Consider the following 20,117-nt stretch of genomic DNA (forward strand, 5'->3'; position numbering starts at 1 on the left):
ACGACTCGGAACGCCGTTACCTTCCCGCCGAAGCGGTACCAATTAGTCTACTCACATTTGCATGTTTTCGAACTGCTTGGTGTGCAGAAGCTGGGACGAGCAACGGGAGCTCACCCCGCCGCGCGGTTTCGAACCGCCGACCTTCCGATCGACAGTGTAGCAGACTGTTTTGGGCAAAGAGTAAGAATATATTGTAAGGTATCAGCATTTATATCTTCCTTAAAATGGGATTGAAAATGTAAATGCTCACTTCAAAAAGTGAACATCCAAAAGGGCTCATGACAAGGGAATAATTTTTAGACTGAATAAATTATCGGGGAAAGAAGCAATGTGGCAGAAAATCTCCCTTGTCAATAATGACCTCCTTATAAGAAATAAAATGTTAATTTTCATTTTGGCTCCTTGGATGGTTTTATTCCCTAACAGAGCAATACATATGATTTTTTAAAATTTATGACTGAAAAATAAACTGAAGTGATTGAATGAATGAATGAATGAATGAATGTGAATGAGCAGTTGAAAGATAAGTATGTTAGCAGGAATGAAAAATAGGTGAGATACCATTGTATAAAATACTTTTCCTGGATTATTTTAATATACAATTTAAGATTTCATCTGTGAAAACCCTAATGATACATTGAATAGAGAGGGAATAATTTGTTACAATTTGGATACCCCTTTTTCTATTTCTTCCCTGTCAAAAATGTATGTGGTACAATTCCATTAGCTGCATCTCAGATATGTTTTACTGTTATCAATTGCAGCATATTTTGAAAATTATAAAATCCCACCTATCTTGTTAGTTTTGAAAAACATCCTGTGTACTTTTGATGATCAAAATCAAAAGCCGTAAAATTCTTTGAAAGGATGATGACCAGCTATACTATTTCAGTGTTTAGGACAAGTATATTTGGGATTGGGCAGTCTAAAAACTTAATGCATGCATACATAAGCTAGTGTTCCAGCATTTGAATATATGACTCACTACAGATGGCTTCTTTATGTAAACTGTTGTATACAAATCCGTCATTTAGAAAATCTAAATACGATGTACAACTATTTAAAACTATTCAGCCATTAATTCTTTGGCATCTCAGAGGTGAATCTTTGTGGTAGTAAGAAGCATTATATTTTGTAAGATGGCTAAAAATATAATTAGAACTGTGCAATAATTATAATTTTGTTATGACTCTGAACCATCTTCCTCATGGTAGCAAAAGCAATTGAATCTCTGTAAACTGAAGCCATATATGCAGTTCAAGCACTAAATGGCTCCTGGCTAGATATAGGGTGTTACAACCTTGGCATTTCCTGAATTGAGACATTTGGAATTATTTTGACTAGTTTCAAGAAGACTGGAGGCCATTGGGTGGCATGATCTGCACAGTATTGTGCCTGTACCTGTCTATAACATAGTTTTGATGAGATTGAAAGAACATTGAACAACATGGCAGGTTAGCTGATGTATCTCATGTCAGTAAAAATTAGTTTTCTAGGTTATAATCAAAGTTCAAAGCAATGTTAACATGATATGATCTTGCATAACCCTTCTACTTCCATTTTATTTGACCAGGAAACATTTGGGAGAAATTTTCCTACTGTAAAACACAACAACTTTAAGTAATGTTTGTAATAGTCATATTGCTAAACCCAAACCATAGTTTGAACTTGCTCTGAGAATCTACATTTTATAGGACAAATCCACACATCCTCTAACTTTGGCTCAAAAATGCCTTAATCATTCTTTAAAGACATATCTGCATGTCACAGCCTTCCTCTCATCCCTAGTCCATACATAGCCAGTCCAGCTAAAGGTTTCTCTGATCCAATGCGGAAGCAGTGTTTTCTGTCTTCTCCTAACACAAAGCATGCTATATAAATGGTTTGTGTCACTTTGCAAGCAGCTGCAGTAATGACTTACTGATTCTTTTCAGCTGCCAGTCATGCCCCTTTCTCTTCAGTCATTGCTGATTCTCTTCATGGGCATTTTGGTTAGTGCTGCTGGACTGTCATGATGTTGGAAGATCATCATCATCATCATCATCATCATCATCATCATCATCATCATCATCAATATTGCTACAGATAGTAGGAGACCAGGACCTGTCTAAAATGACCTGCCTGTCAGAGAGATCTTGGTGTACTGCTTTCTCTAATGATCTTGGGCTACTTTAGCAATAGTTAATAGATCAGGCCCTTTGTGTTGGCTAAAGCTACTCCAAGATCACTAGACCAGTATTTCTCTAAAGTGGCCTGCCTGGCAGCCAAGACTTGTTCCCCTATCTTTGTTTTACAGGCAGTTTGCACTGAGGTTGCCACAACAGCACTTATGTTTAAAAAGTTCTGACAAATGGCTACACCTCCTGTAATGGCATATTTAGAATCAAAAATAGATTCATGTTCTAACCCACTGGACTTTTCTTCATTAGTGTAATGGTTGCCTATCCCAAACACTCAGACTCACAAGAGGTTACTTAAATGAAATCTGATTTATTAGGGAATTTATGGCAGATACAGAGAAAGCTGAGAATGACTAAAAGCGCGCCAAATACAAACTAAAAACCCTCGGCTCCAAATGTAATCCCTCCCCCCTACCAGCCATAGCAACCACCCCCCTCCCAGGTGCTGGTAACCGTTTTCCACACATCCTGGGAAAGCAACCTTGAACACATGAGATAACCCAAATACATTCCAACCCAGCGGCCAACAGATAACAACTCCCTGACGAGGAATCCTCCTCTCTCCCGAGATCAAACACGTATCAGGCAAATGACATGCGAAACGTTACGATGTATCAAGCACATTGAAACGGTGAACATGACATACTGCCCCCCCCCCAAAAAAAACAATTTATGGACCAGGTTTGGAAGGGTAAGCATTATGGAAACGACGAACAAGAATAGGGGAAGCCACATCGTGAGCGGCCACCCATTCTGGGTGGGGGAAATGCTTCCAGCGAACTAAGTACTGCAGTGTGTTGCGAAGCCGGCGAGAGTCAAGAATTTCTTTTACTTCAAAATGCTGTTGCCCGTCAATCATGATGGGAGGAGGCGGCAGAGGTTGATCATGCCAGCGGTCAGAGGGAGTAAGGGGCTTGAGCAAACTGCAATGAAAGACAGGGTGTAAGCGTTTCAAATTATGCGGCAAATCAAGTTTAAGAGTCACTGGGTTAATTCGTGCCACAATAGGAAATGGACCCACAAATTTAGGAGCCAATTTTCTCGATGGTTGAGAGGACTTGATGAATTTGGTAGACAGGTACACCATGTCACCCACTTGAAACGAAGGGTGAGGGGCACGCTTTTTGTCAGCGTGCTGTTTGTAAGCAGACTGTGCGTCCGCTAGTGCCTGCTGGATGACCGGCCAAGAGTCCGCCAGCTGCGTTGCCCATTCGGACGGTGAAGCAGGCGGGATAGATGGCTGCGGCAAGTCAGGGATTGGGACAAAATCCCTGCCGTGAACGGTGTGGAAAGGGGTTTGACCGGTGCTTTGATGAACAGCGTTGTTGTAGGCAACCTCAGCAAATGGAAGGAGGTCAACCCAGTCGTCTTGTTGATAATTCACGAAAGCATGCAAATATTGTTCCAGTGTTGAATTTAGCGCCTCTGTGGCCCCGTCAGTCTCAGGATGCCACGCCGTGGACAACACCTGTTTCGTGCCCAACAGTTTTAAAAATGCCCACCAAAATTGAGAGGTGAATTGTGTGCCCCTGTCAGAAATTAAGCGGGAGGGACATCCGTGTAACCTGTACACATGTACAAGGAATAGGCAGGCCAATTGTCGTGCTGAAGGAATGGAGACGCATGGGATAAAATGAGCTTGCTTGGAGAAATAGTCTTTTACTACCCAAATTACAGTTTTTCATTGGCTGGGAGGCAACTCCACTATGAAATCCATGGAAATCTCCTCCCAGGGGCAAGCAGGACTGGCCACTGGTTGTAACAAACCTTGAGGCTTTCCCACCTTACGTTTAGACATAGCACAAACAGCACAAGACGCCACATAATCCTTCACATCTTTGCGCAATGTGGGCCACCAAAACTGTCTGCAAACCAGGTGCAAAGTTTTTACAAAGCCAAAATGCCCAGCAAGCTTATCATCGTGCGAACGGAGTAAAACCTCCTTTCGTAAGCTGTCAGGGACATAGAGACGGTTGGATTTCCAAGCGAATCCCCGGTCAAAAGTAACATTGTCTCTATTGGCTAGCAACCAAGTGTCAGTTGTTTGCTCCTTTAGAAACTTTTGTTGCAATTGAGATGAAATGGACAAGGTGCCTTGCGGAGCGGAATCACTGCCGGCAGGCTGCTGCGTACGGGCTTGGCTGCGGGTCACAGCCGGCATTCCCAGTTGTGGCTGTGTCCACAGCGTGCTGACCACCTCTGGTGCTGAGCTGGAATCCTGGGGTTGCCGGGACAGCGCGTCTGCTAAAAAGTTCTTTTTCCCTGGGATAAACTTCAGTTTGAAGTTAAAGCGGTTAAAGAACTGAGCCCAGCGGACTTGTTTAGGGCTCAGCTTGCGAAGGGTACTAAGGGCTTCCAAGTTCTTATGGTCAGTCCATACCTCAAAGGGATGATTAGCCCCTTCCAGCAAGTGGCGCCAAGAGTCCAAAGCCGCTTTGACTGCAAAAGCCTCCTTTTCCCACACATGCCAACATCTCTCCGTCTCAGAGAATTTGCGGGACAGGTAGGCACATGGCTTTAAACAACCCGCCCCATCTGCTTGCAACAACAGGGCTCCAATAGAATAATCAGAGGCATCCACCTGAACAACAAAAGGCTTGGAGGGGTCAGGATGTTGTAAAATAGGCTCCTGTGTAAAAGACTCCTTCAGCTTATCGAACGCTGCCTGACAAGCCGGAGTCCATCTAAGCAGCGCGCCTGGGTTTTTTACCCGGCGGGTTTCTCCCACCCCCTTTGTCCGAAGCAAATTGGTCAGGGGCAAAGTTATTTCTGCGAACCCCTTTATGAATGACCTGTAGTAATTGCTGAACTCCAGGAAACTTTGAAGTTGCCTGCAGGTGCAGGGTCTCTCCCATTCTAAGATGGCCTGGATTTTAGCAGGATCCATCTCTATGCCTTTATCTGAGATCCTGTACCCCAGATAATCAATTTGTGTTTGATGGAATGCACATTTGGACAGTTTGGCATACAACTCAGCTTTCCTTAGCTTGCGAAGCACCTGCTTAACCAACTGTACATGTTCTTCCAGAGTTTCAGTATAAATCAATACATCATCCAAGTAGACCAATACCCCTTTAAACAGATGTTCATGTAATACTTCATTGATCAATTGCATAAACACCCCAGGAGCCCCAGCCAAACCAAAGGGTAAAACCTTATATTGAAAAGCTCCCAATGGGCAATTGAATGCCGTTTTCCATTCATCCCCCTCCCGGATCCTCACACGGTAATAGGCTTCCCTTAAATCCAGTTTTGAGAAGATTTTCCCCTTTGCCAGATGTGATAACATATCTTTTATCAAAGGCAGGGGATATTTATTTGATATTGAGACTGCATTGAGCCCATGGAAATCGGTACAGAGTCTTAATGTCCCATCTTTCTTCGGGCGGAAAAGAACCGGTGCCCCCACTGGCGAGCTAGCTGGTTCAATGAACCCTCTTGCCAAGTTTTTGTCCACAAACTCCCGTAACAAAGTTAGTTCCTTCTGAGTCATTGAGTAAATCTTTGGCTTAGGCAATTGGGTGTTAGGCACCAGCTCAATGGCACAGTCAGTTTTCCGATGAGGGGGAAGTTGATCTGCTTCTTTCTCCCCAAACACATCAGCAAACGCCTGGTATTCCTCTGGTAGACCCTCAAGAGGAGGGGTTGGGTACTGCGGAGTCGCAGCTGCCGCTACCCCCACCACCTCCTCTGGAGCTTCGTTTCCCTCTGGTGCTTGATAAAATCCGTCCCTAACGGTTACAGTTCTATAGACCCAATTTATATGAGGATTTTGTTGGACACCCAAAACCACCAAAGGACCTCCCACCAGAGCCGCCACAAATGACAACCCTTCCTGGTGGCTACCCATTTGCAAAGCTACCAAACCGGTGAAATGCGTGACCGGTTTGCCCCCTGCCATGGATCCGTCCATTTGAGTGAAAGCTATGGGTCTTTGCAACGGAAAGGTGGGCAACTCCAAGGCAGCTACCACGTCAGGATGCATTAAGCACCGTGAGCACCCAGAATCGATCATCGCCCACACTTCTATCGTCTTCGAGCGGGATCCCAACTTTACTTTCACAGTGAGAATGCGATAGTTGCCACTCACTGACACAGGCTCACGCCCCTCCTCTACCACCTGCCCTGCGGCGCCCTTTAGAGCAGGTGGCTGGCGTTTCCCGCTGGCTGCAGCAATTCCGGTTCACCCTCGTCCCCGTAGAACGGCACGCTTTCCAGCTCGCTGTCGGCCACAGCTGCTTTCATTTTCCTCGGTAGGGAGGGGGACTTCACAGTCGACTTTCCCTGCCGGTCCTCGCCCTTCGCCCTCGGGCACACCGCCATGCGGTGCCCCTCCTTGCTGCAGTGCAGGCACTGCCCCTTCGCGTAACGGCACTCCTTCTCCTCTTCCCACAAACGTTGTCCAGATCTTCCAAAGGAGCCCGAAGGGCGGGTGGGTTTTCCATCTCGCCTCGACTTCGTCACTCGTCTCTGCGCAAACACCTCATGGGCATGCTCAGCCTTCCCAGCGAGCTGGATCCACCCGTACAAGCTGTCAGGGTCATCTCGCCCCAGCGACCAGCGCAGCACTTCGGTGTTTAAACCATCCTTGAACAGCTCTATGACAATTGCCTGCGACCAATCTTCCACCTTCCCCGCTAGCGCTTTAAACTCCAGTGTGTAGTCAGCCACAGTTCTCGATCCCTGCTTGAGCTCTTTCAAGGCACGCTTCGCCCGCTCCTTTGCTAGTGGGTCTTCGAAATGATGCTGTAGGGCCCAGGGGAATTCGTCGAATTTCTCCAGTTCAGGGGCTTCCGACTGGCACATCTGTACATACCAGTCTGCTGCCCTCCCCTTAAGCTTGGTGGCAATGGTGATGATTTTCGCTTTTTCCGATCGAAAAAGCGACCCCCACTCTTCCATGTACGCCTTGGCATTCGTCAGGAAGAACGAGAGTTTTGTCGGGTCTCCGTCGAACTTGACAGAGAAGTCCCTCAATCCTCCTCCCGACGGGCTGCGCCCCCCCACTGCCGGTTCAGCTGCTCTGACAGCTCCCGCCCGCCTCCGCTCAGGGACGGGCGGCGATGCTAGTTCCACCCTGGGAGCCCGGTCCCCCTCTCTCGGGCGAGCTCCCTTTCTCCGTTCCGGCGACTGTACCTGGGAGGAAGGGGTCGAATGCCGCTGACTCGACACCTCCTGCCCCTCTTTCAGCGAACTCAGGTCCATGCTCATTTTTTGCAGAATGAGCTCCAGAGAGTCCATCTTCGACTCTAGCACTCGAATTCGGTCTGGAGTGGGGGAGTCCCCCCTCGGCGGCACCTGTACCACCGTTGGGACAGCGGGTATCTCTGCCTCCAGGTCGAGCCCCTCGCCTCCGAGAAGTCCCCCCGACTGTCGTCCCAGGTGACCAGTTCGCCCGGGGTCGTGACCGTGGTCTCTGGCGCGGTCTTCATGCCCGTAGCTTCGCCTTCAGACCCCGAACTCGCCTCCTCCCGAATCGCTGGGAGTTCTCCCAGGGGGGCTCTGTCGGGGCGCATCATGGTAGAATCGGGCTCTCCCTCACTCGACCCCTCACTCTCCATGAGTAGCACATCTGGATCGGTCATTGCCAGCACTCTCCCTGACAGGATCGGACGAACCTGTCTTTTCCTGGATAGGGGCCAGCGGGATTTGAAGTTTTGGATTCTCAGCTTTATGTAATGGTTGCCTATCCCAAACACTCAGACTCACAAGAGGTTACTTAAATGAAATCTGATTTATTAGGGAATTTATGGCAGATACAGAGAAAGCTGAGAATGACTAAAAGCGCGCCAAATACAAACTAAAAACCCTCGGCTCCAAACGTAATCCCTCCCCCCTACCAGCCATAGCAACCACCCCCCTCCCAGGTGCTGGTAACCGTTTTCCACACATCCTGGGAAAGCAACCTTGAACACATGAGATAACCCAAATACATTCCAACCCAGCGGCCAACAGATAACAACTCCCTGACGAGGAATCCTCCTCTCTCCCGAGATCAAACACGTATCAGGCAAATGACATGCGAAACGTTACGATGTATCAAGCACATTGAAACGGTGAACATGACAATTAGTACTTTTAAGAGAACAGCCTCTTTACCAGCTCACACAGGAGCTGAGTAAGAGATGAGAATCCCTACCTTAGGAATCTTGAACATAAACTGAATTTTAAAGAGGGAGGACAGTCCCGTTGCTGCGATTTCTGTAATCGTCTTCTATCCTATCCTCTTTCAATAAATCTTGGTAAAGAAACTGAAGAATCTGACTCTTTGTGGAGGTGGGCAGCCAAGAAGTTGACCTCACCACTCAAACTATCTGGCAGAACTTTCTTCCTCCCCAGCCCAAGTGAGGGGGAACAATTGGTGGATGTTTTTCCTCACAGCTAGTGAGCCCTTGCTATGCCTTAACTGCCCCGCAGTAAACTGTTAAGACAGCACTACTCTCCAGCCTCATTCCAGACAAAGGAGAGATCAGCTGCTTAGACAGAAGAAATTATGCCAGATTACTTTTGTGCTACCTCCCAGAGGAAAGCACATTAAACTGGTTGTCCTAATATGTCTCTACATTTTGTACTTAATTGGCTTGAAGAAGGTTGTAAAGAGCTTCAAAGTGTGCTCCCTGTTTTGTGGCATTTTGGTTGGTGTGAATAAAAGGATTTGTTCAACATCAGAATGTAGAAGTAAATTAATTAGGAAATTAACTTATATTTTGTGAAGTCAGAAAAATGTTTTATCTTATATCTGTCAGCTCACTGTTACTTATTTATTGCAGAATTTTAGGTACAAAAGATAAGGACTGAGTGTTCTTATTATGCAACTTACAGGATTTTTTTTTTAAACGAAAGAATGTCTGGCACACACTTTCAGTGATGGATGCCTTCCAGATGTCAATATAAAAATAATTTCTTGTGCTTTCTACTTTGCCACTGTAGCCTGCTTACTATTTTAGAAAATTGCTTCCCTTGTACAATATTAACAGTAATTTTGATTTAATGGCATTTTGGAAGGCTACTATGTAGAAGAAATATGCATTTGTTAAAAATGTAGTTCTTGAATAATTTGGGGAAGACAAAATGCCCCAAGGAAGCATCTGAATTATATTGTGGTAGAAAACATTATCTAAGTTTTCTCCTGAAACAGGACTTAATTCATGAGACCTCTGGCAAATATTTTGAGAGCTGGAATGTTAGTGGTTAACTCCTAAAACAAATGAAGAAGGAATTAGTTGCAATAGGATTATATATATCAGTATGAAATGAATTATGGGACTGTTTACACATGAGCAGAGGGACTACAGCTACACAACAAGCTTGTTGGGATAATGCTCTACATGTTAGCAACCATTATTAATAGTCATAGCCAGACGGTTATCATGAGCTCCCACATTTTTTTAGTGAGGACAGTAGAGTAATGGATAAGGCATTGGTGTAGTCATCGGGGAGAGCCAGGTTCTAGTCCACGCTCAGTCATGGAAGCTCACAGGGTGACTTTGGGCCAGTCCCTCCCTCTCAGCCCATCTACCTCCTAGAGTTGTTGTAGTCAGAAAAAGTGAGAGTATGAAACACTGCCTTGAGTTCTGGAAGGAAAGGTGGGATTGAAATCTCACAAACAAATAATCTGACATATAATTGCCATGGTTAACAAATACAAACATGTAATATTTCATTGTTTTGCTAGCTATGGTATTTCCTAGAGAGGGTGCTAAAATGTGTTCTATTTTACTTATGCAAGCAACAGTCTTTCAGCTATTTTAATATTCCTATATGTGCCAGTGGATGAGGAACACTTGGCTCCTTCATATGATTCTGCATGTTTTCTACACAGGACAATTACTATATGAAGAAAAGCAAATTGGATTTAGTAAATATGCAAGATATGATTTTCTATACAGTAAATTATTTGTCAAGATCTTTTAGCAAATTATTATTTTAAAAGGTTGATTTCAATAAAATTTCTTCACAAAAGTTGAGTATGAAAATTTATTTATATATATATATATAAGATGCGTATGGGTGCTCATCTTATGCAACATAGCCCAAGGTGGCTCACAGCAACATACAAACAAAACAAAAAACATAACAAAAACAAAACACACACACACACACAATAAATCCATTTCACAAAACCAAGGCATCATAATATTCTTATCCCAGATATACATGCTCTGGGCTCAACTCCCATCCCATCCCAATGCTTGGGGGAGAAAAAAAAAACCTAGTTCTTAATGGCCTTCTAGAAGGCCAGGAGTGTAGAGTTGTAGTTGGATAGAGTTGATGAGAACATCAAAAAGAGAGTGGTAAAAACAAAAGGCAATATATGAAAGTTTTATGAACAGGAGGTCGGCAAGGCTAGAAAGGTATAAACATGTATAGCAAATGGTATTAATGTAAATTAGATTTAGATTGTTTTTCTCTTATTTCCTGCCTTTACTTACTTTCACTCAGTATTTTTGCTTTGTATAACGATGCTTACCTCAAAAGAAAATGGCTTGATGAATAGGCATGTATGTAGATACAGACACAGATATATATAGAGAGAGAATCAATGTGATACAGTTGTGTCAGAGAGTCCCACACAGCTACGAAGAACACTTGGTGACTTTAGACCAATCATTGCCTCTCAGTGAAACTTTCCTCACAGTGTTCGTAAAGATAAAATCTTTTACAGTTAGCCTCCAATTTAGCTATAGTATAGTTAAAATGGAATACATGAGCTATTGCAATCATAATCCAGGTTACTTGAGGAACCGCCTCAGTCCTGCTACATCGACCCGTCCCACCCGGTCAGGCAGAGAGGTCATGTTAGGGACCCTGTCCTTGAGGGACTGCCGATTGGCAGGGTCCAGGAAGAGGACCTTCTCTGCCGTGGCACCCGCCCTCTGGAACAAGCTACCCCCTGAGGTAAGACAGGCCCTCACTCTTCTGGCCTTTTGAAAGGGAGTAAAAACATGGTTATGCCACCTTGCCTGGGATGAGAGGGGTGACAGCTATTCATGGGGGTGGTTGGCCCTGTGAGGGTGCCAGGATAAGATCTTATTTCCCATTTTGAATTTTGATTTTATATTTATATTTGTATTTATATGCTTTTATATTTATATTTATTCTTTGTAAGCTGCCCAGAGTCATTGTGTATGAGATGGGCAACAGAGGAATTTAATAAACAAACAAACAAACAAACAATCTTGAAGGAAATATATACATTTAGTGTGTCCTAACTGCCAGGAAACACGCTGAGACAAGGAACTGGTCTCTAATGTTTTATTGCTTGTACATAACAGGAATCCTAACAAACTGAAGAAGCGTGGGAAAACCCCAGCCATATAAAACCCAAAGGTTAAGGCGGGCCCGATCTGTGTCTCTTTGAATGGCTACCTAATTCCTCAGTGCTACGCATGCGCTTTACAGCCTGGATGGGAGCCCCCTGCTCGCCATCCTTACTCATGACATAGTGAGTTGATAAGATGCTGGTCTTTAGGAACTGGACTACTAAAGGAATCTCTTAAATATTCTCTGTATACAAAATTAGGGATGCTTTCCTCTTGCTTTGAAACTTCTGTATGTTCCATTAGACAACTCGTTTTTTTCCTGACCTCAATCAGAGAAGCTTGAGACTTACCTTGGGAAAGTTAGACAAAATGAGAATGAGAATCCATTGAAGAAGAGAAGACACCTCAGCAGGAATTATTTTATTTATTTATTTATTTATTTATTTATCTATCAATCAATCAATCAATCAATCAATCATATTTTTATCACCGCCCATCTCCACCACAAGGGGGGACCCTGGGCGGTTCACAATAAAAGCAATTTAAAATTCAATAAAAATCATAAATAATACCAGAAATCAATAAATATATAAAATACAGTCAAATCCAAGTAACGGCTGATCTAATTCAGCCATAAGCTGGTAAGACTGGCAGGACTAGGGAACCAACCAGCCCCAAGAATGGCTCTTCTTCTCCCCACTCCAAGCATGGTGGCAAAACCAGGTCTTCAATTTTATTCTGAAGTCCAGGAGAGAGGGGGCTAGCCTCACTTCTGGGGGAAGAATGTTCCAAAGGGCGGGAGCTACTGCAGAGAAGGCCCACCTCCTTGCTTGTTGTTTATTTGTTTAGTCGCTTCTGACTCTTCGTGACTTCATGGACCAGCCCACGCCAGAGCTTCCTGTCGGTCATCAACACCCCCAGCTCTCCCAGGGATGAATCCATCACCTCTAGAATATCATCTATCCATCTTGCCCTTGGTCGGCCCCTCTTCCTTTTGCCTTCCACTCTCCCTAGCATCAGCATCTTCTCCAGGGTGTCCTGTCTTCTCATTATGTGGCCAAAGTATTTCAGTTTGGCCTTTAATATCATTCCCTCAAGTGAGCAGTCTGGCTTTATTTCCTGGAGGATGGACTGGTTGGATCTTCTGGCAGTCCAAGGCACTCTCAGAATTTTCCTCCAGCACCACAGTTCAAAAGCATCGATCTTCCTTCTCTCAGCCTTCCTTATGGTCCAGCTCTTGCAGCCATATGTTACTACGGGGAACACCATTGCTTTAACTATGTGGACCTTTGTTGTCAGTGTGATGTCTCTGCTCTTAACTATTTTATCGAGATTTGTCATTGCTCTTCTCCCAAGGATTAAGTGTCTTCTGATTTCCTGACTGCAGTCAGCATCTGCAGTAATCTTCGCACCTAGAAATACAAAGTCTTTCACTGCTTCTACATTTTCTCCCTCTATTTGCCAGTTATCAATCAAGCTGGTTGCCATAATCTTGGTTTTGTTGAGGTTTAGCTGCAAGCCAGCTTTTGTACTTTCTTCTTTCACCTTTATCATAAGGCTCCTCAGTTCCTCTTCGCTTTCAGCCATCAAAGTGGTATCATCTGCATATCTGAGATTGTTAATGTTTCTTCCAGCGATTTTAACTCCAGCCTTGGATTCCTCAAGCATGATGTGTTCTGCGTACAAGTTGAATAGGTAGGGTGAGAGTATACAGCCCTGCCGTACTCCTTTCCCAATCTTAAACCAGTCCGTTGTTCTGTGGTCTGTTCTTACTGTTGCTACTTGGTCATTATACAGATTCTTCAGGAGGCATACAAGATGACTTGGTATCCCCATACCACTAAGAACTTGCCACAATTTGTTATGGTCCACACAGTCAAAAGCTTTAGAATAGTCAATAAAACAGAAATAGATGTTTTTCTGAAACTCCCTGGCTTTTCCCATTATCCAGCGGATATTGGCAATTTGGTCCCTAGTTCCTCTGCCTTTTCTAAACCCAGCTTGTACATCTGGCAATTCTCGCTCCATGAATTGCTGAAGTCTCCCTTGCAGGATCTTGAGCATTACCTTACTGGCATGTGAAATGAGTGCCACTGTTCGATAGTTTGAACATTTTTTAGTGTTTCCCTTTTTTGGTATGGGGATATAAGTTGATTTTTTCCAATCTGATGGCCATTTTTGTGTTTTCCAAATTTGCTGGCATATAGCATGCATTACTTTGACAGCATCATCTTGCAAGATTTTGAACAGTTCAGCTGGGATGCCGTCATCTCCTGCTGCCTTGTTATTAGCAATGCTTCTTAAGGCCCATTCAACCTCACTCTTCAGGATGTCTGGCTCTAGCTCACTGACCACACCATCAAAGCTATCCCCAATATTGTTATCCTTCCTATACAGGTCTTCTGTATATTCTTGCCACCTTTTCTTGATCTCTTCTTCTTCTGTTAGGTCCTTGCCGTCTTTGTTTTTGATCATGCCCATTTTTGCCTGGAATTTACCTCCAATGTTTCTAATTTTCTGGAAGAGGTTTCTTGTCTTTCCTATTCTGTTGTCTTCTTCCACTTCCGCACATTGCTTGTTTAAAAATACTTCCTTATCTCTTCTGGCTAACCTCTGGAATTTTGCATTTAATTGGGCATATCTCCCCCTCTCACTGTTGCCTTTTGCTTTCCTTCTTTCTTGGGCTACTTCTAGTGTCTCAGCAGACAGCCATTTTGCCTTCTTGGTTTTCTCTTTCTTTGGGATGTATTTTGTTGCCGCCTCCTGAACAATGTTGCGAACTTCTGTCCATAGTTCTTCCGGGACCCTATCTACTAAGTCCAGTCCCTTAAATCTATTCTTCACCTCCACTGCATATTCCTTAGGAATATTAGTGAGCTCATATCTAGCTGATCTGTGGGTCTTCCCTAATCTCTTTAGTCTGATCCTAAATTGTGCAAGAAGAAGTTCGTGATCTGAACTACAGTCAGCTCCAGGTCTTGTTTTTACTGACTGTACAGATGTCCGCCACCTTTGGCTGCAAAGGATGTAGTCAATCTGATTCCAGTGTTGTCCATCTGGTGAAGTCCATGTATAAAGCCATCTCTTAGGTTGTCGGAAGAGAGTGTTTGTTATGCAGAGTGAGTTGTCTTGGCAAAATTCTATCAGTCTATGTCCTGCTTCGTTTTGTTCTCCCAGGCCATGCTTACCTGTAATTCCAGGTGTCATTTGACTGCCCACCTTAGCAGTCTCTCGTGATGAAAATAACATCTCTTTTAGGCGTGTTGTCCAGTAGGTGCTGCAGATCCTCATAGAACTGCTCTACTTCAGCTTCTTCAGCATCTGTGGTTGGGGTGTATATTTAGATCACTGTGATGTTAGATGGCTTGCCCTGAATTTGAATTGAGATCATTCTGTCGTTTTTTGGATTGTATCCAAGCACTGCTTTAGCCACTTTACTATTAATTATGAAGGCTACTCCATTTCTTCTGTGGTCCTCTTGTCCACAGTAGTAGATCTGGTGGTCATCTGATGTGAAGTGGCCCATTCCAGTCCATTTCAGTTCACTGATGCCCAAAATGTCTATCTTTAATCTTGACATCTCACCAATAACCACATCCAATTTGCCCTGGCTCATAGATCTTACATTCCAGGTTCCAATGGTGTGTTGATCCTTAGAACATCGGATTCGCCGTTCACCACCAGCACCGTCGGCCGCTAGCTGTCCTTTGGGCTTTGAGCTAGCTGCGTCATCATGTGTGGGGCTAGTTGAACTCGTCCTCTGTTTTTCCCCAGTAGCATTTTGACCATCTTCCGACCTGGGGGTCTCATCTTCCGATGGTATACCGACATATCTCTGGTTGTACTGATCCATTTAGTTTTCACGGCAAGAATACTGGGGTGGGTTGCCATTACCTTCCCCAGGGATCACATTTAGTCTGACCTCTCTGTCATGACCTTCCCATCTTGGGTGGCCCTTCACGGTTTAGCTCATGGCATCACTGAGGTGCTCAAGCTCCAGCACCACAACAAGGTAATGATCCTTTGCTGAAGCCCCACCTCCTGGACCCCGCCAAATGGAATTCTCTTACAGACGGGGACCGCAGCATGCCCTCTTTGCATGACCGGGTGGGACAGGCTGATGTAACAGGGATGCGATGGTCCCTCAAGTAACTGGCCCCATGCCATGTAGGGCTTTAAGGGTGATAACCAATACCTTGAATCGGACCCAAAGCAAACTGGCACCCAATGCAGCTTGTGGAGCAAAGGTGTTATATGTGCTGATCTTGAAGCCCCTACAATTGCCCGCACGGCTGCATTCTGTACCAGTTGAAGCTTCTGGATACTCTTCAAGGGTAGCCCCATGTAGAGCGCATTACAATAGTCTATATGGGAGATGACCAGGGCATGAGTGACTGTTCGAAGGGCCTCTCGCTCCTGCAAACAAATTATATACAGAGAACCTTTTTCAGATAGGGACTGTAAGCCCCTATCCAGTTCCCACATTAGAATCAATATATCTAAATTGTAACTTTTTATAGGCCATGAATTTTGATATAATTAAAGTTGCAATACCATCTAAACACCATAATCCTGAATGATAAATGACTGAAATTGTTGTATCATGAGGACTTGAAAATGTAGAGTTCAGTCTTCATGTCTTCACTTAATCTGATCTGACACATCCTTTGTTTCTTATTTAATAACAGCTAAACAGTGAGTCTTCACTGTGACATTATGGTTTAATTTATCAATTTTTCAATTGCATATTTTGATAAATGAAATAAACATTATGAAAAGAGACAGATAATGCCTTTGTTATCTGCCTGGGCTGACATTCTTCCTGATGATTCAAAGCCCAGGTAAATAATAAATTGCACCAATTTTATCTTATATCAGTCATACGTCATATGTGTCATATGTTCTACATTGCAATTTGAAGTGTTGCCCTTAACAGTGGAGATTAAGTATGTGGTTTAGTAAACCTGAACTCTATCCAGGATATACATTTTGCTTTATAAAAGCTCTGTAGCTCAGAAGTTAATTATATGGCTGGCTGCTCTCTATGTTACCAAATGATCACAGTTCAGCATACTTCATACAGGCCACAGTGTTGACATTTATAAACAGATGAAGAAACAATTGTCAAATGCTTCATTGGAACAAAATTTTATTTTACCCTCCTTTGTTAGGATGATGATGATGATGATGATGATGTCTCCTAAGAGGTCCTGTCAAGCTTATAGGCAAGCCAAAATGGCACAACTTTCTCCATTGTCATCCTCCCACACCCATTATATATAATCCCATTTAATTCTTTCTCTTTCAGTGAAAAAGAAAAGAAATTGGCACAAACATGACACTGGTCAAACAACAGAAGTAAAACCTGTCCAGAATGGTAGTCAAGTGTTTATCAAAGAACTTCGAAGTCGTACATTCCCCAGGTAAGTTGGTAATGCCATTCCTGTGTCATTAATGTTAGAAGGAAGTTTTGGGTACAGATAGGTTGTCCTTTGTAATCTATGCAGCCAGTAAACCTACAGATCTCAGTCTTATAGCTTTCTGCTTAATTTCCTGATGCAAACAAATCTTCCACTCTGCTTATTGACAAATATAGGGCCATATTCGATCCTTAGAAATCCTGGAACAGCTCCACAATGGTGGGTAGAAACAACATATGGTATACAATACAGCTAAAAGAAATAAGTAACGTAAGTTGCTTTCACATCTGGGACACTTAACACTGCTGAGGCACTGCTTCTCCACAGTTAGTTGGAAACAAAATTAACATGGTAGTTATTTCACTTTATTAAGATATTTACTCTACCATTCATATGTTCCTCAAAGAGATTTAACTTCATACAACGATAGGACAATGTCCTGCCAAGTGCCAAGTTTCTTCTATGATTAACGAAATATAATGATCTTGCAATATTAAATATCCATGGCCAAGATCCTATAATATTTACTTACAAAAAATATTGTTCAATAAAATCTCTTGCATCTTTAATTAGATTACTTTTAGTCTCTAACTGGCTTATATTCATATGGTTTACACTAGTAGTAAACAAAATAGCTCAATTCCATAATACTAAAAAAAAAGGGGAAAAAAAGGGAACTGTAATTAATCCCTCGGGACGCGGTGGCGCTGCGGGTTAAACCGCTGAGCTGTCGATCGGAAGGTCGGCGGTTCGAAACCGCGTGGCGGGGTGAGCTCCCGTTGCTTGTCCCAGCTCCTGCACACCAAGCAGTTCGAAAACATGCAAATGTGAGTAGATTAATTGGTACCGCTTCGGCGGGAAGGTAACGGCGTTCCGTGAGTCATGCTGGCCACATGACCCGGAAGTGTCCCTAGGGACAACGCCGGCTCCAAGGCTTTGAAACGGAGATGAGCACCGCCCCCTAGAGTCGGACTCGACTGGACTTTACGTCAAGGGAAACCTTTACCTTTACCTAATTAATCCCTCCCCATGTAGTGAATAGGAACTAAGAGATATTCATGAAGTTCTTCATTATAAATGTTAAGTTGAGCTGAACAGAAAGCAATTAAAGGCCAAAGACCAAAGTCTTCAATGGGCAGATTGGAATTTAAGGGAATTGCCCCAAAAGAAGGGGCGCTGGCTATGCTGAAAGAGTATGGCAAGCATCAGTATATAAAAGCAATGGTGTGAAGGATGGTAATTCCAGACTAAGTGTTCAATAGAAGGACCCCTGGCTATAAATCTTCTGTTCTTTTTGTTTTCACAGTTTTGACCTGGAACTAAAATCAGAAGTATGGATAACAGTGTGGCATTTCTGTATGCTGAACTGTGGAGCCTGCATGCATTTGCAGGCATAACAAAACATTCAGCATTTCTAAAAAGGACTGCTTCATTCAACAGCAGTCAGGAGTTATCTGTCCTTATAGGCTCAGGTGGTTAATGTTCAACTGCCACTTGCATAATATACTGAAGAAGAGCTTTCTGTCCCTTTCCATGCCTCTCTGTTCTTAAATTAAGTACCTATAGCAGCTGTAAGGTATTGTACCTTTATAATCCCTTTGTCGGAGAATGGAGGGAAAGATTGATGGGAGAACGCCTCCCCATGTATTTTTCCTCAATCTAATAGGAACGTACATCTGATCCTTGGTTAACTAATTTATTTATTTATTTATCCACCAAGCCACATGTTGGACATTCTAAAACCAATAGATTTAGAAGTCCATTCATATAGCATTCCTTATTCTGGGTGTCCACAGTGAGTAAACATCAAGGGCAGGATGTTTTGTATATTATGCTGGGGCCAGGGCCATTTACAATAATACTAGAACCTCCTTCACTTGAGTAACATATCTTTGAACTATATAGAACTGAAGAAAAGTAGCTACAAAAAGGGAAGACAAAATGAAGCATTTCTATATTGTGTTCTCTTGATTGAAACGATACCTAAATGTTTGGTACTTAAGAAGAATTGCACTAAAGGAATTTCTGGCCCCTGTTTTGAACTTTACAAACTGGTGTTGACAGTCTGGTGGGAAAAAAGCCAGGGTTACTCAAAAGCAAACCCGCTGTCATTGTAGAATCAACAATAAGAGATATTAAAAAGCTAGAGTTTGTGTTTAAACATTTTACTTCCCCAGTCATACATGAGCATGGATGACTCTGCATCTCTTTCTTAAAGTTTAATTTGTACCTTCATTGGCTACCCCCTTGAAAGCCATTTGTGTGTTTAGAGTAAGGGATGTAGTTTCAAAGAGGCACAGAAGAGGGCACTCATGCCTTATCCTAAAGAGATTTTGGTACTTTATGGATGCATGCATATGGGAAACTATGATCATCACAATGAAATCCTGTGCTTCAGGCTAAAGTATAAAGTAACATGTCTGCTTAGAAAAAGCTTTGACCAAAACATTCAGATATGTAGTTTTCTGAGATGCTGTTGACACTCAGAGATGACAAAACTGGCCATTCTGAGACTATGTTACTATTAAGTTTGTTTTGCATTAACTATATTCTGAAAATTAATGAAGTTCTTTAAAAAAAAAAGCTTGTTTTGCATCATTTCACAGACTGGTAGCTGAGCAGAGTATTACATCCAACCTTTCCCTAAACTTCCAGAAAAAGATTTAGATTAGCATTTGTCAAGATAAATTACGCTGTATTTGGTTACGCTGTATTTGGTTACAGGTTTGGTTGTCAAAAGGACATCATCAGTCATTGGGTGCACTACTGGTAGTCTTTGTTTAATGATCACAATTGAGCCCAGATTTTTGGTTGTAAGTGATAACAATTGTTAAGTGAGCCAGACCCATTTTTACAACCTTTTTTAACCGCAGTTGTTAAGTGAGTTACAGCAGTCATTAAGTGATTCAAGGTCAGGGCTTATGGTTTCCTTTGGTTGTTAAGTGAACAGTGTGATTGTTAAGTGAACCAGGAGTTACTTTGCAGTATTGTGAGGGGCGGAGTGTGATAGTCATATATTTTCCACCAAAACATGACTATGGAAATGCTTTTGTGGCTACAATAGCATTATTTTCAGTTAATATTACTATTATTTTCAACTAATATTACTGGTTGATTATTAAAAACTTTTACCGTAAGGTCTTCATTGGAATCTTTGTTCTACAGTACAGTACTAAACAGGTTTAAAGGTACAATACTGTACAGTACTGTAACTTTTTTTTCCTGCTATAGTAAACTCTGCAGCTTTTGTCACT

At 43.0% G+C, this 20,117-nt stretch overlaps 1 protein-coding gene across 1 annotated transcript in view; it reads left to right on the forward strand.

Moving 5' to 3' along the window:
* PHF2 (PHD finger protein 2) overlaps positions 1 to 20,117 on the forward strand; it is a 157,656-nt gene that overhangs the window by 83,313 nt on the left and 54,226 nt on the right. Inside the window, exon 3 of the mRNA XM_063291807.1 lies at positions 16,752 to 16,866. Coding sequence (XP_063147877.1) covers positions 16,752 to 16,866 — 115 coding nt within the window. The remainder of the gene's footprint in view (positions 1 to 16,751; positions 16,867 to 20,117) is intronic.

Source organism: Candoia aspera, chromosome 2 (assembly GCF_035149785.1).
Source record: "Candoia aspera isolate rCanAsp1 chromosome 2, rCanAsp1.hap2, whole genome shotgun sequence".
Taxonomy (NCBI): Eukaryota; Metazoa; Chordata; class Lepidosauria; order Squamata; family Boidae; genus Candoia; species Candoia aspera.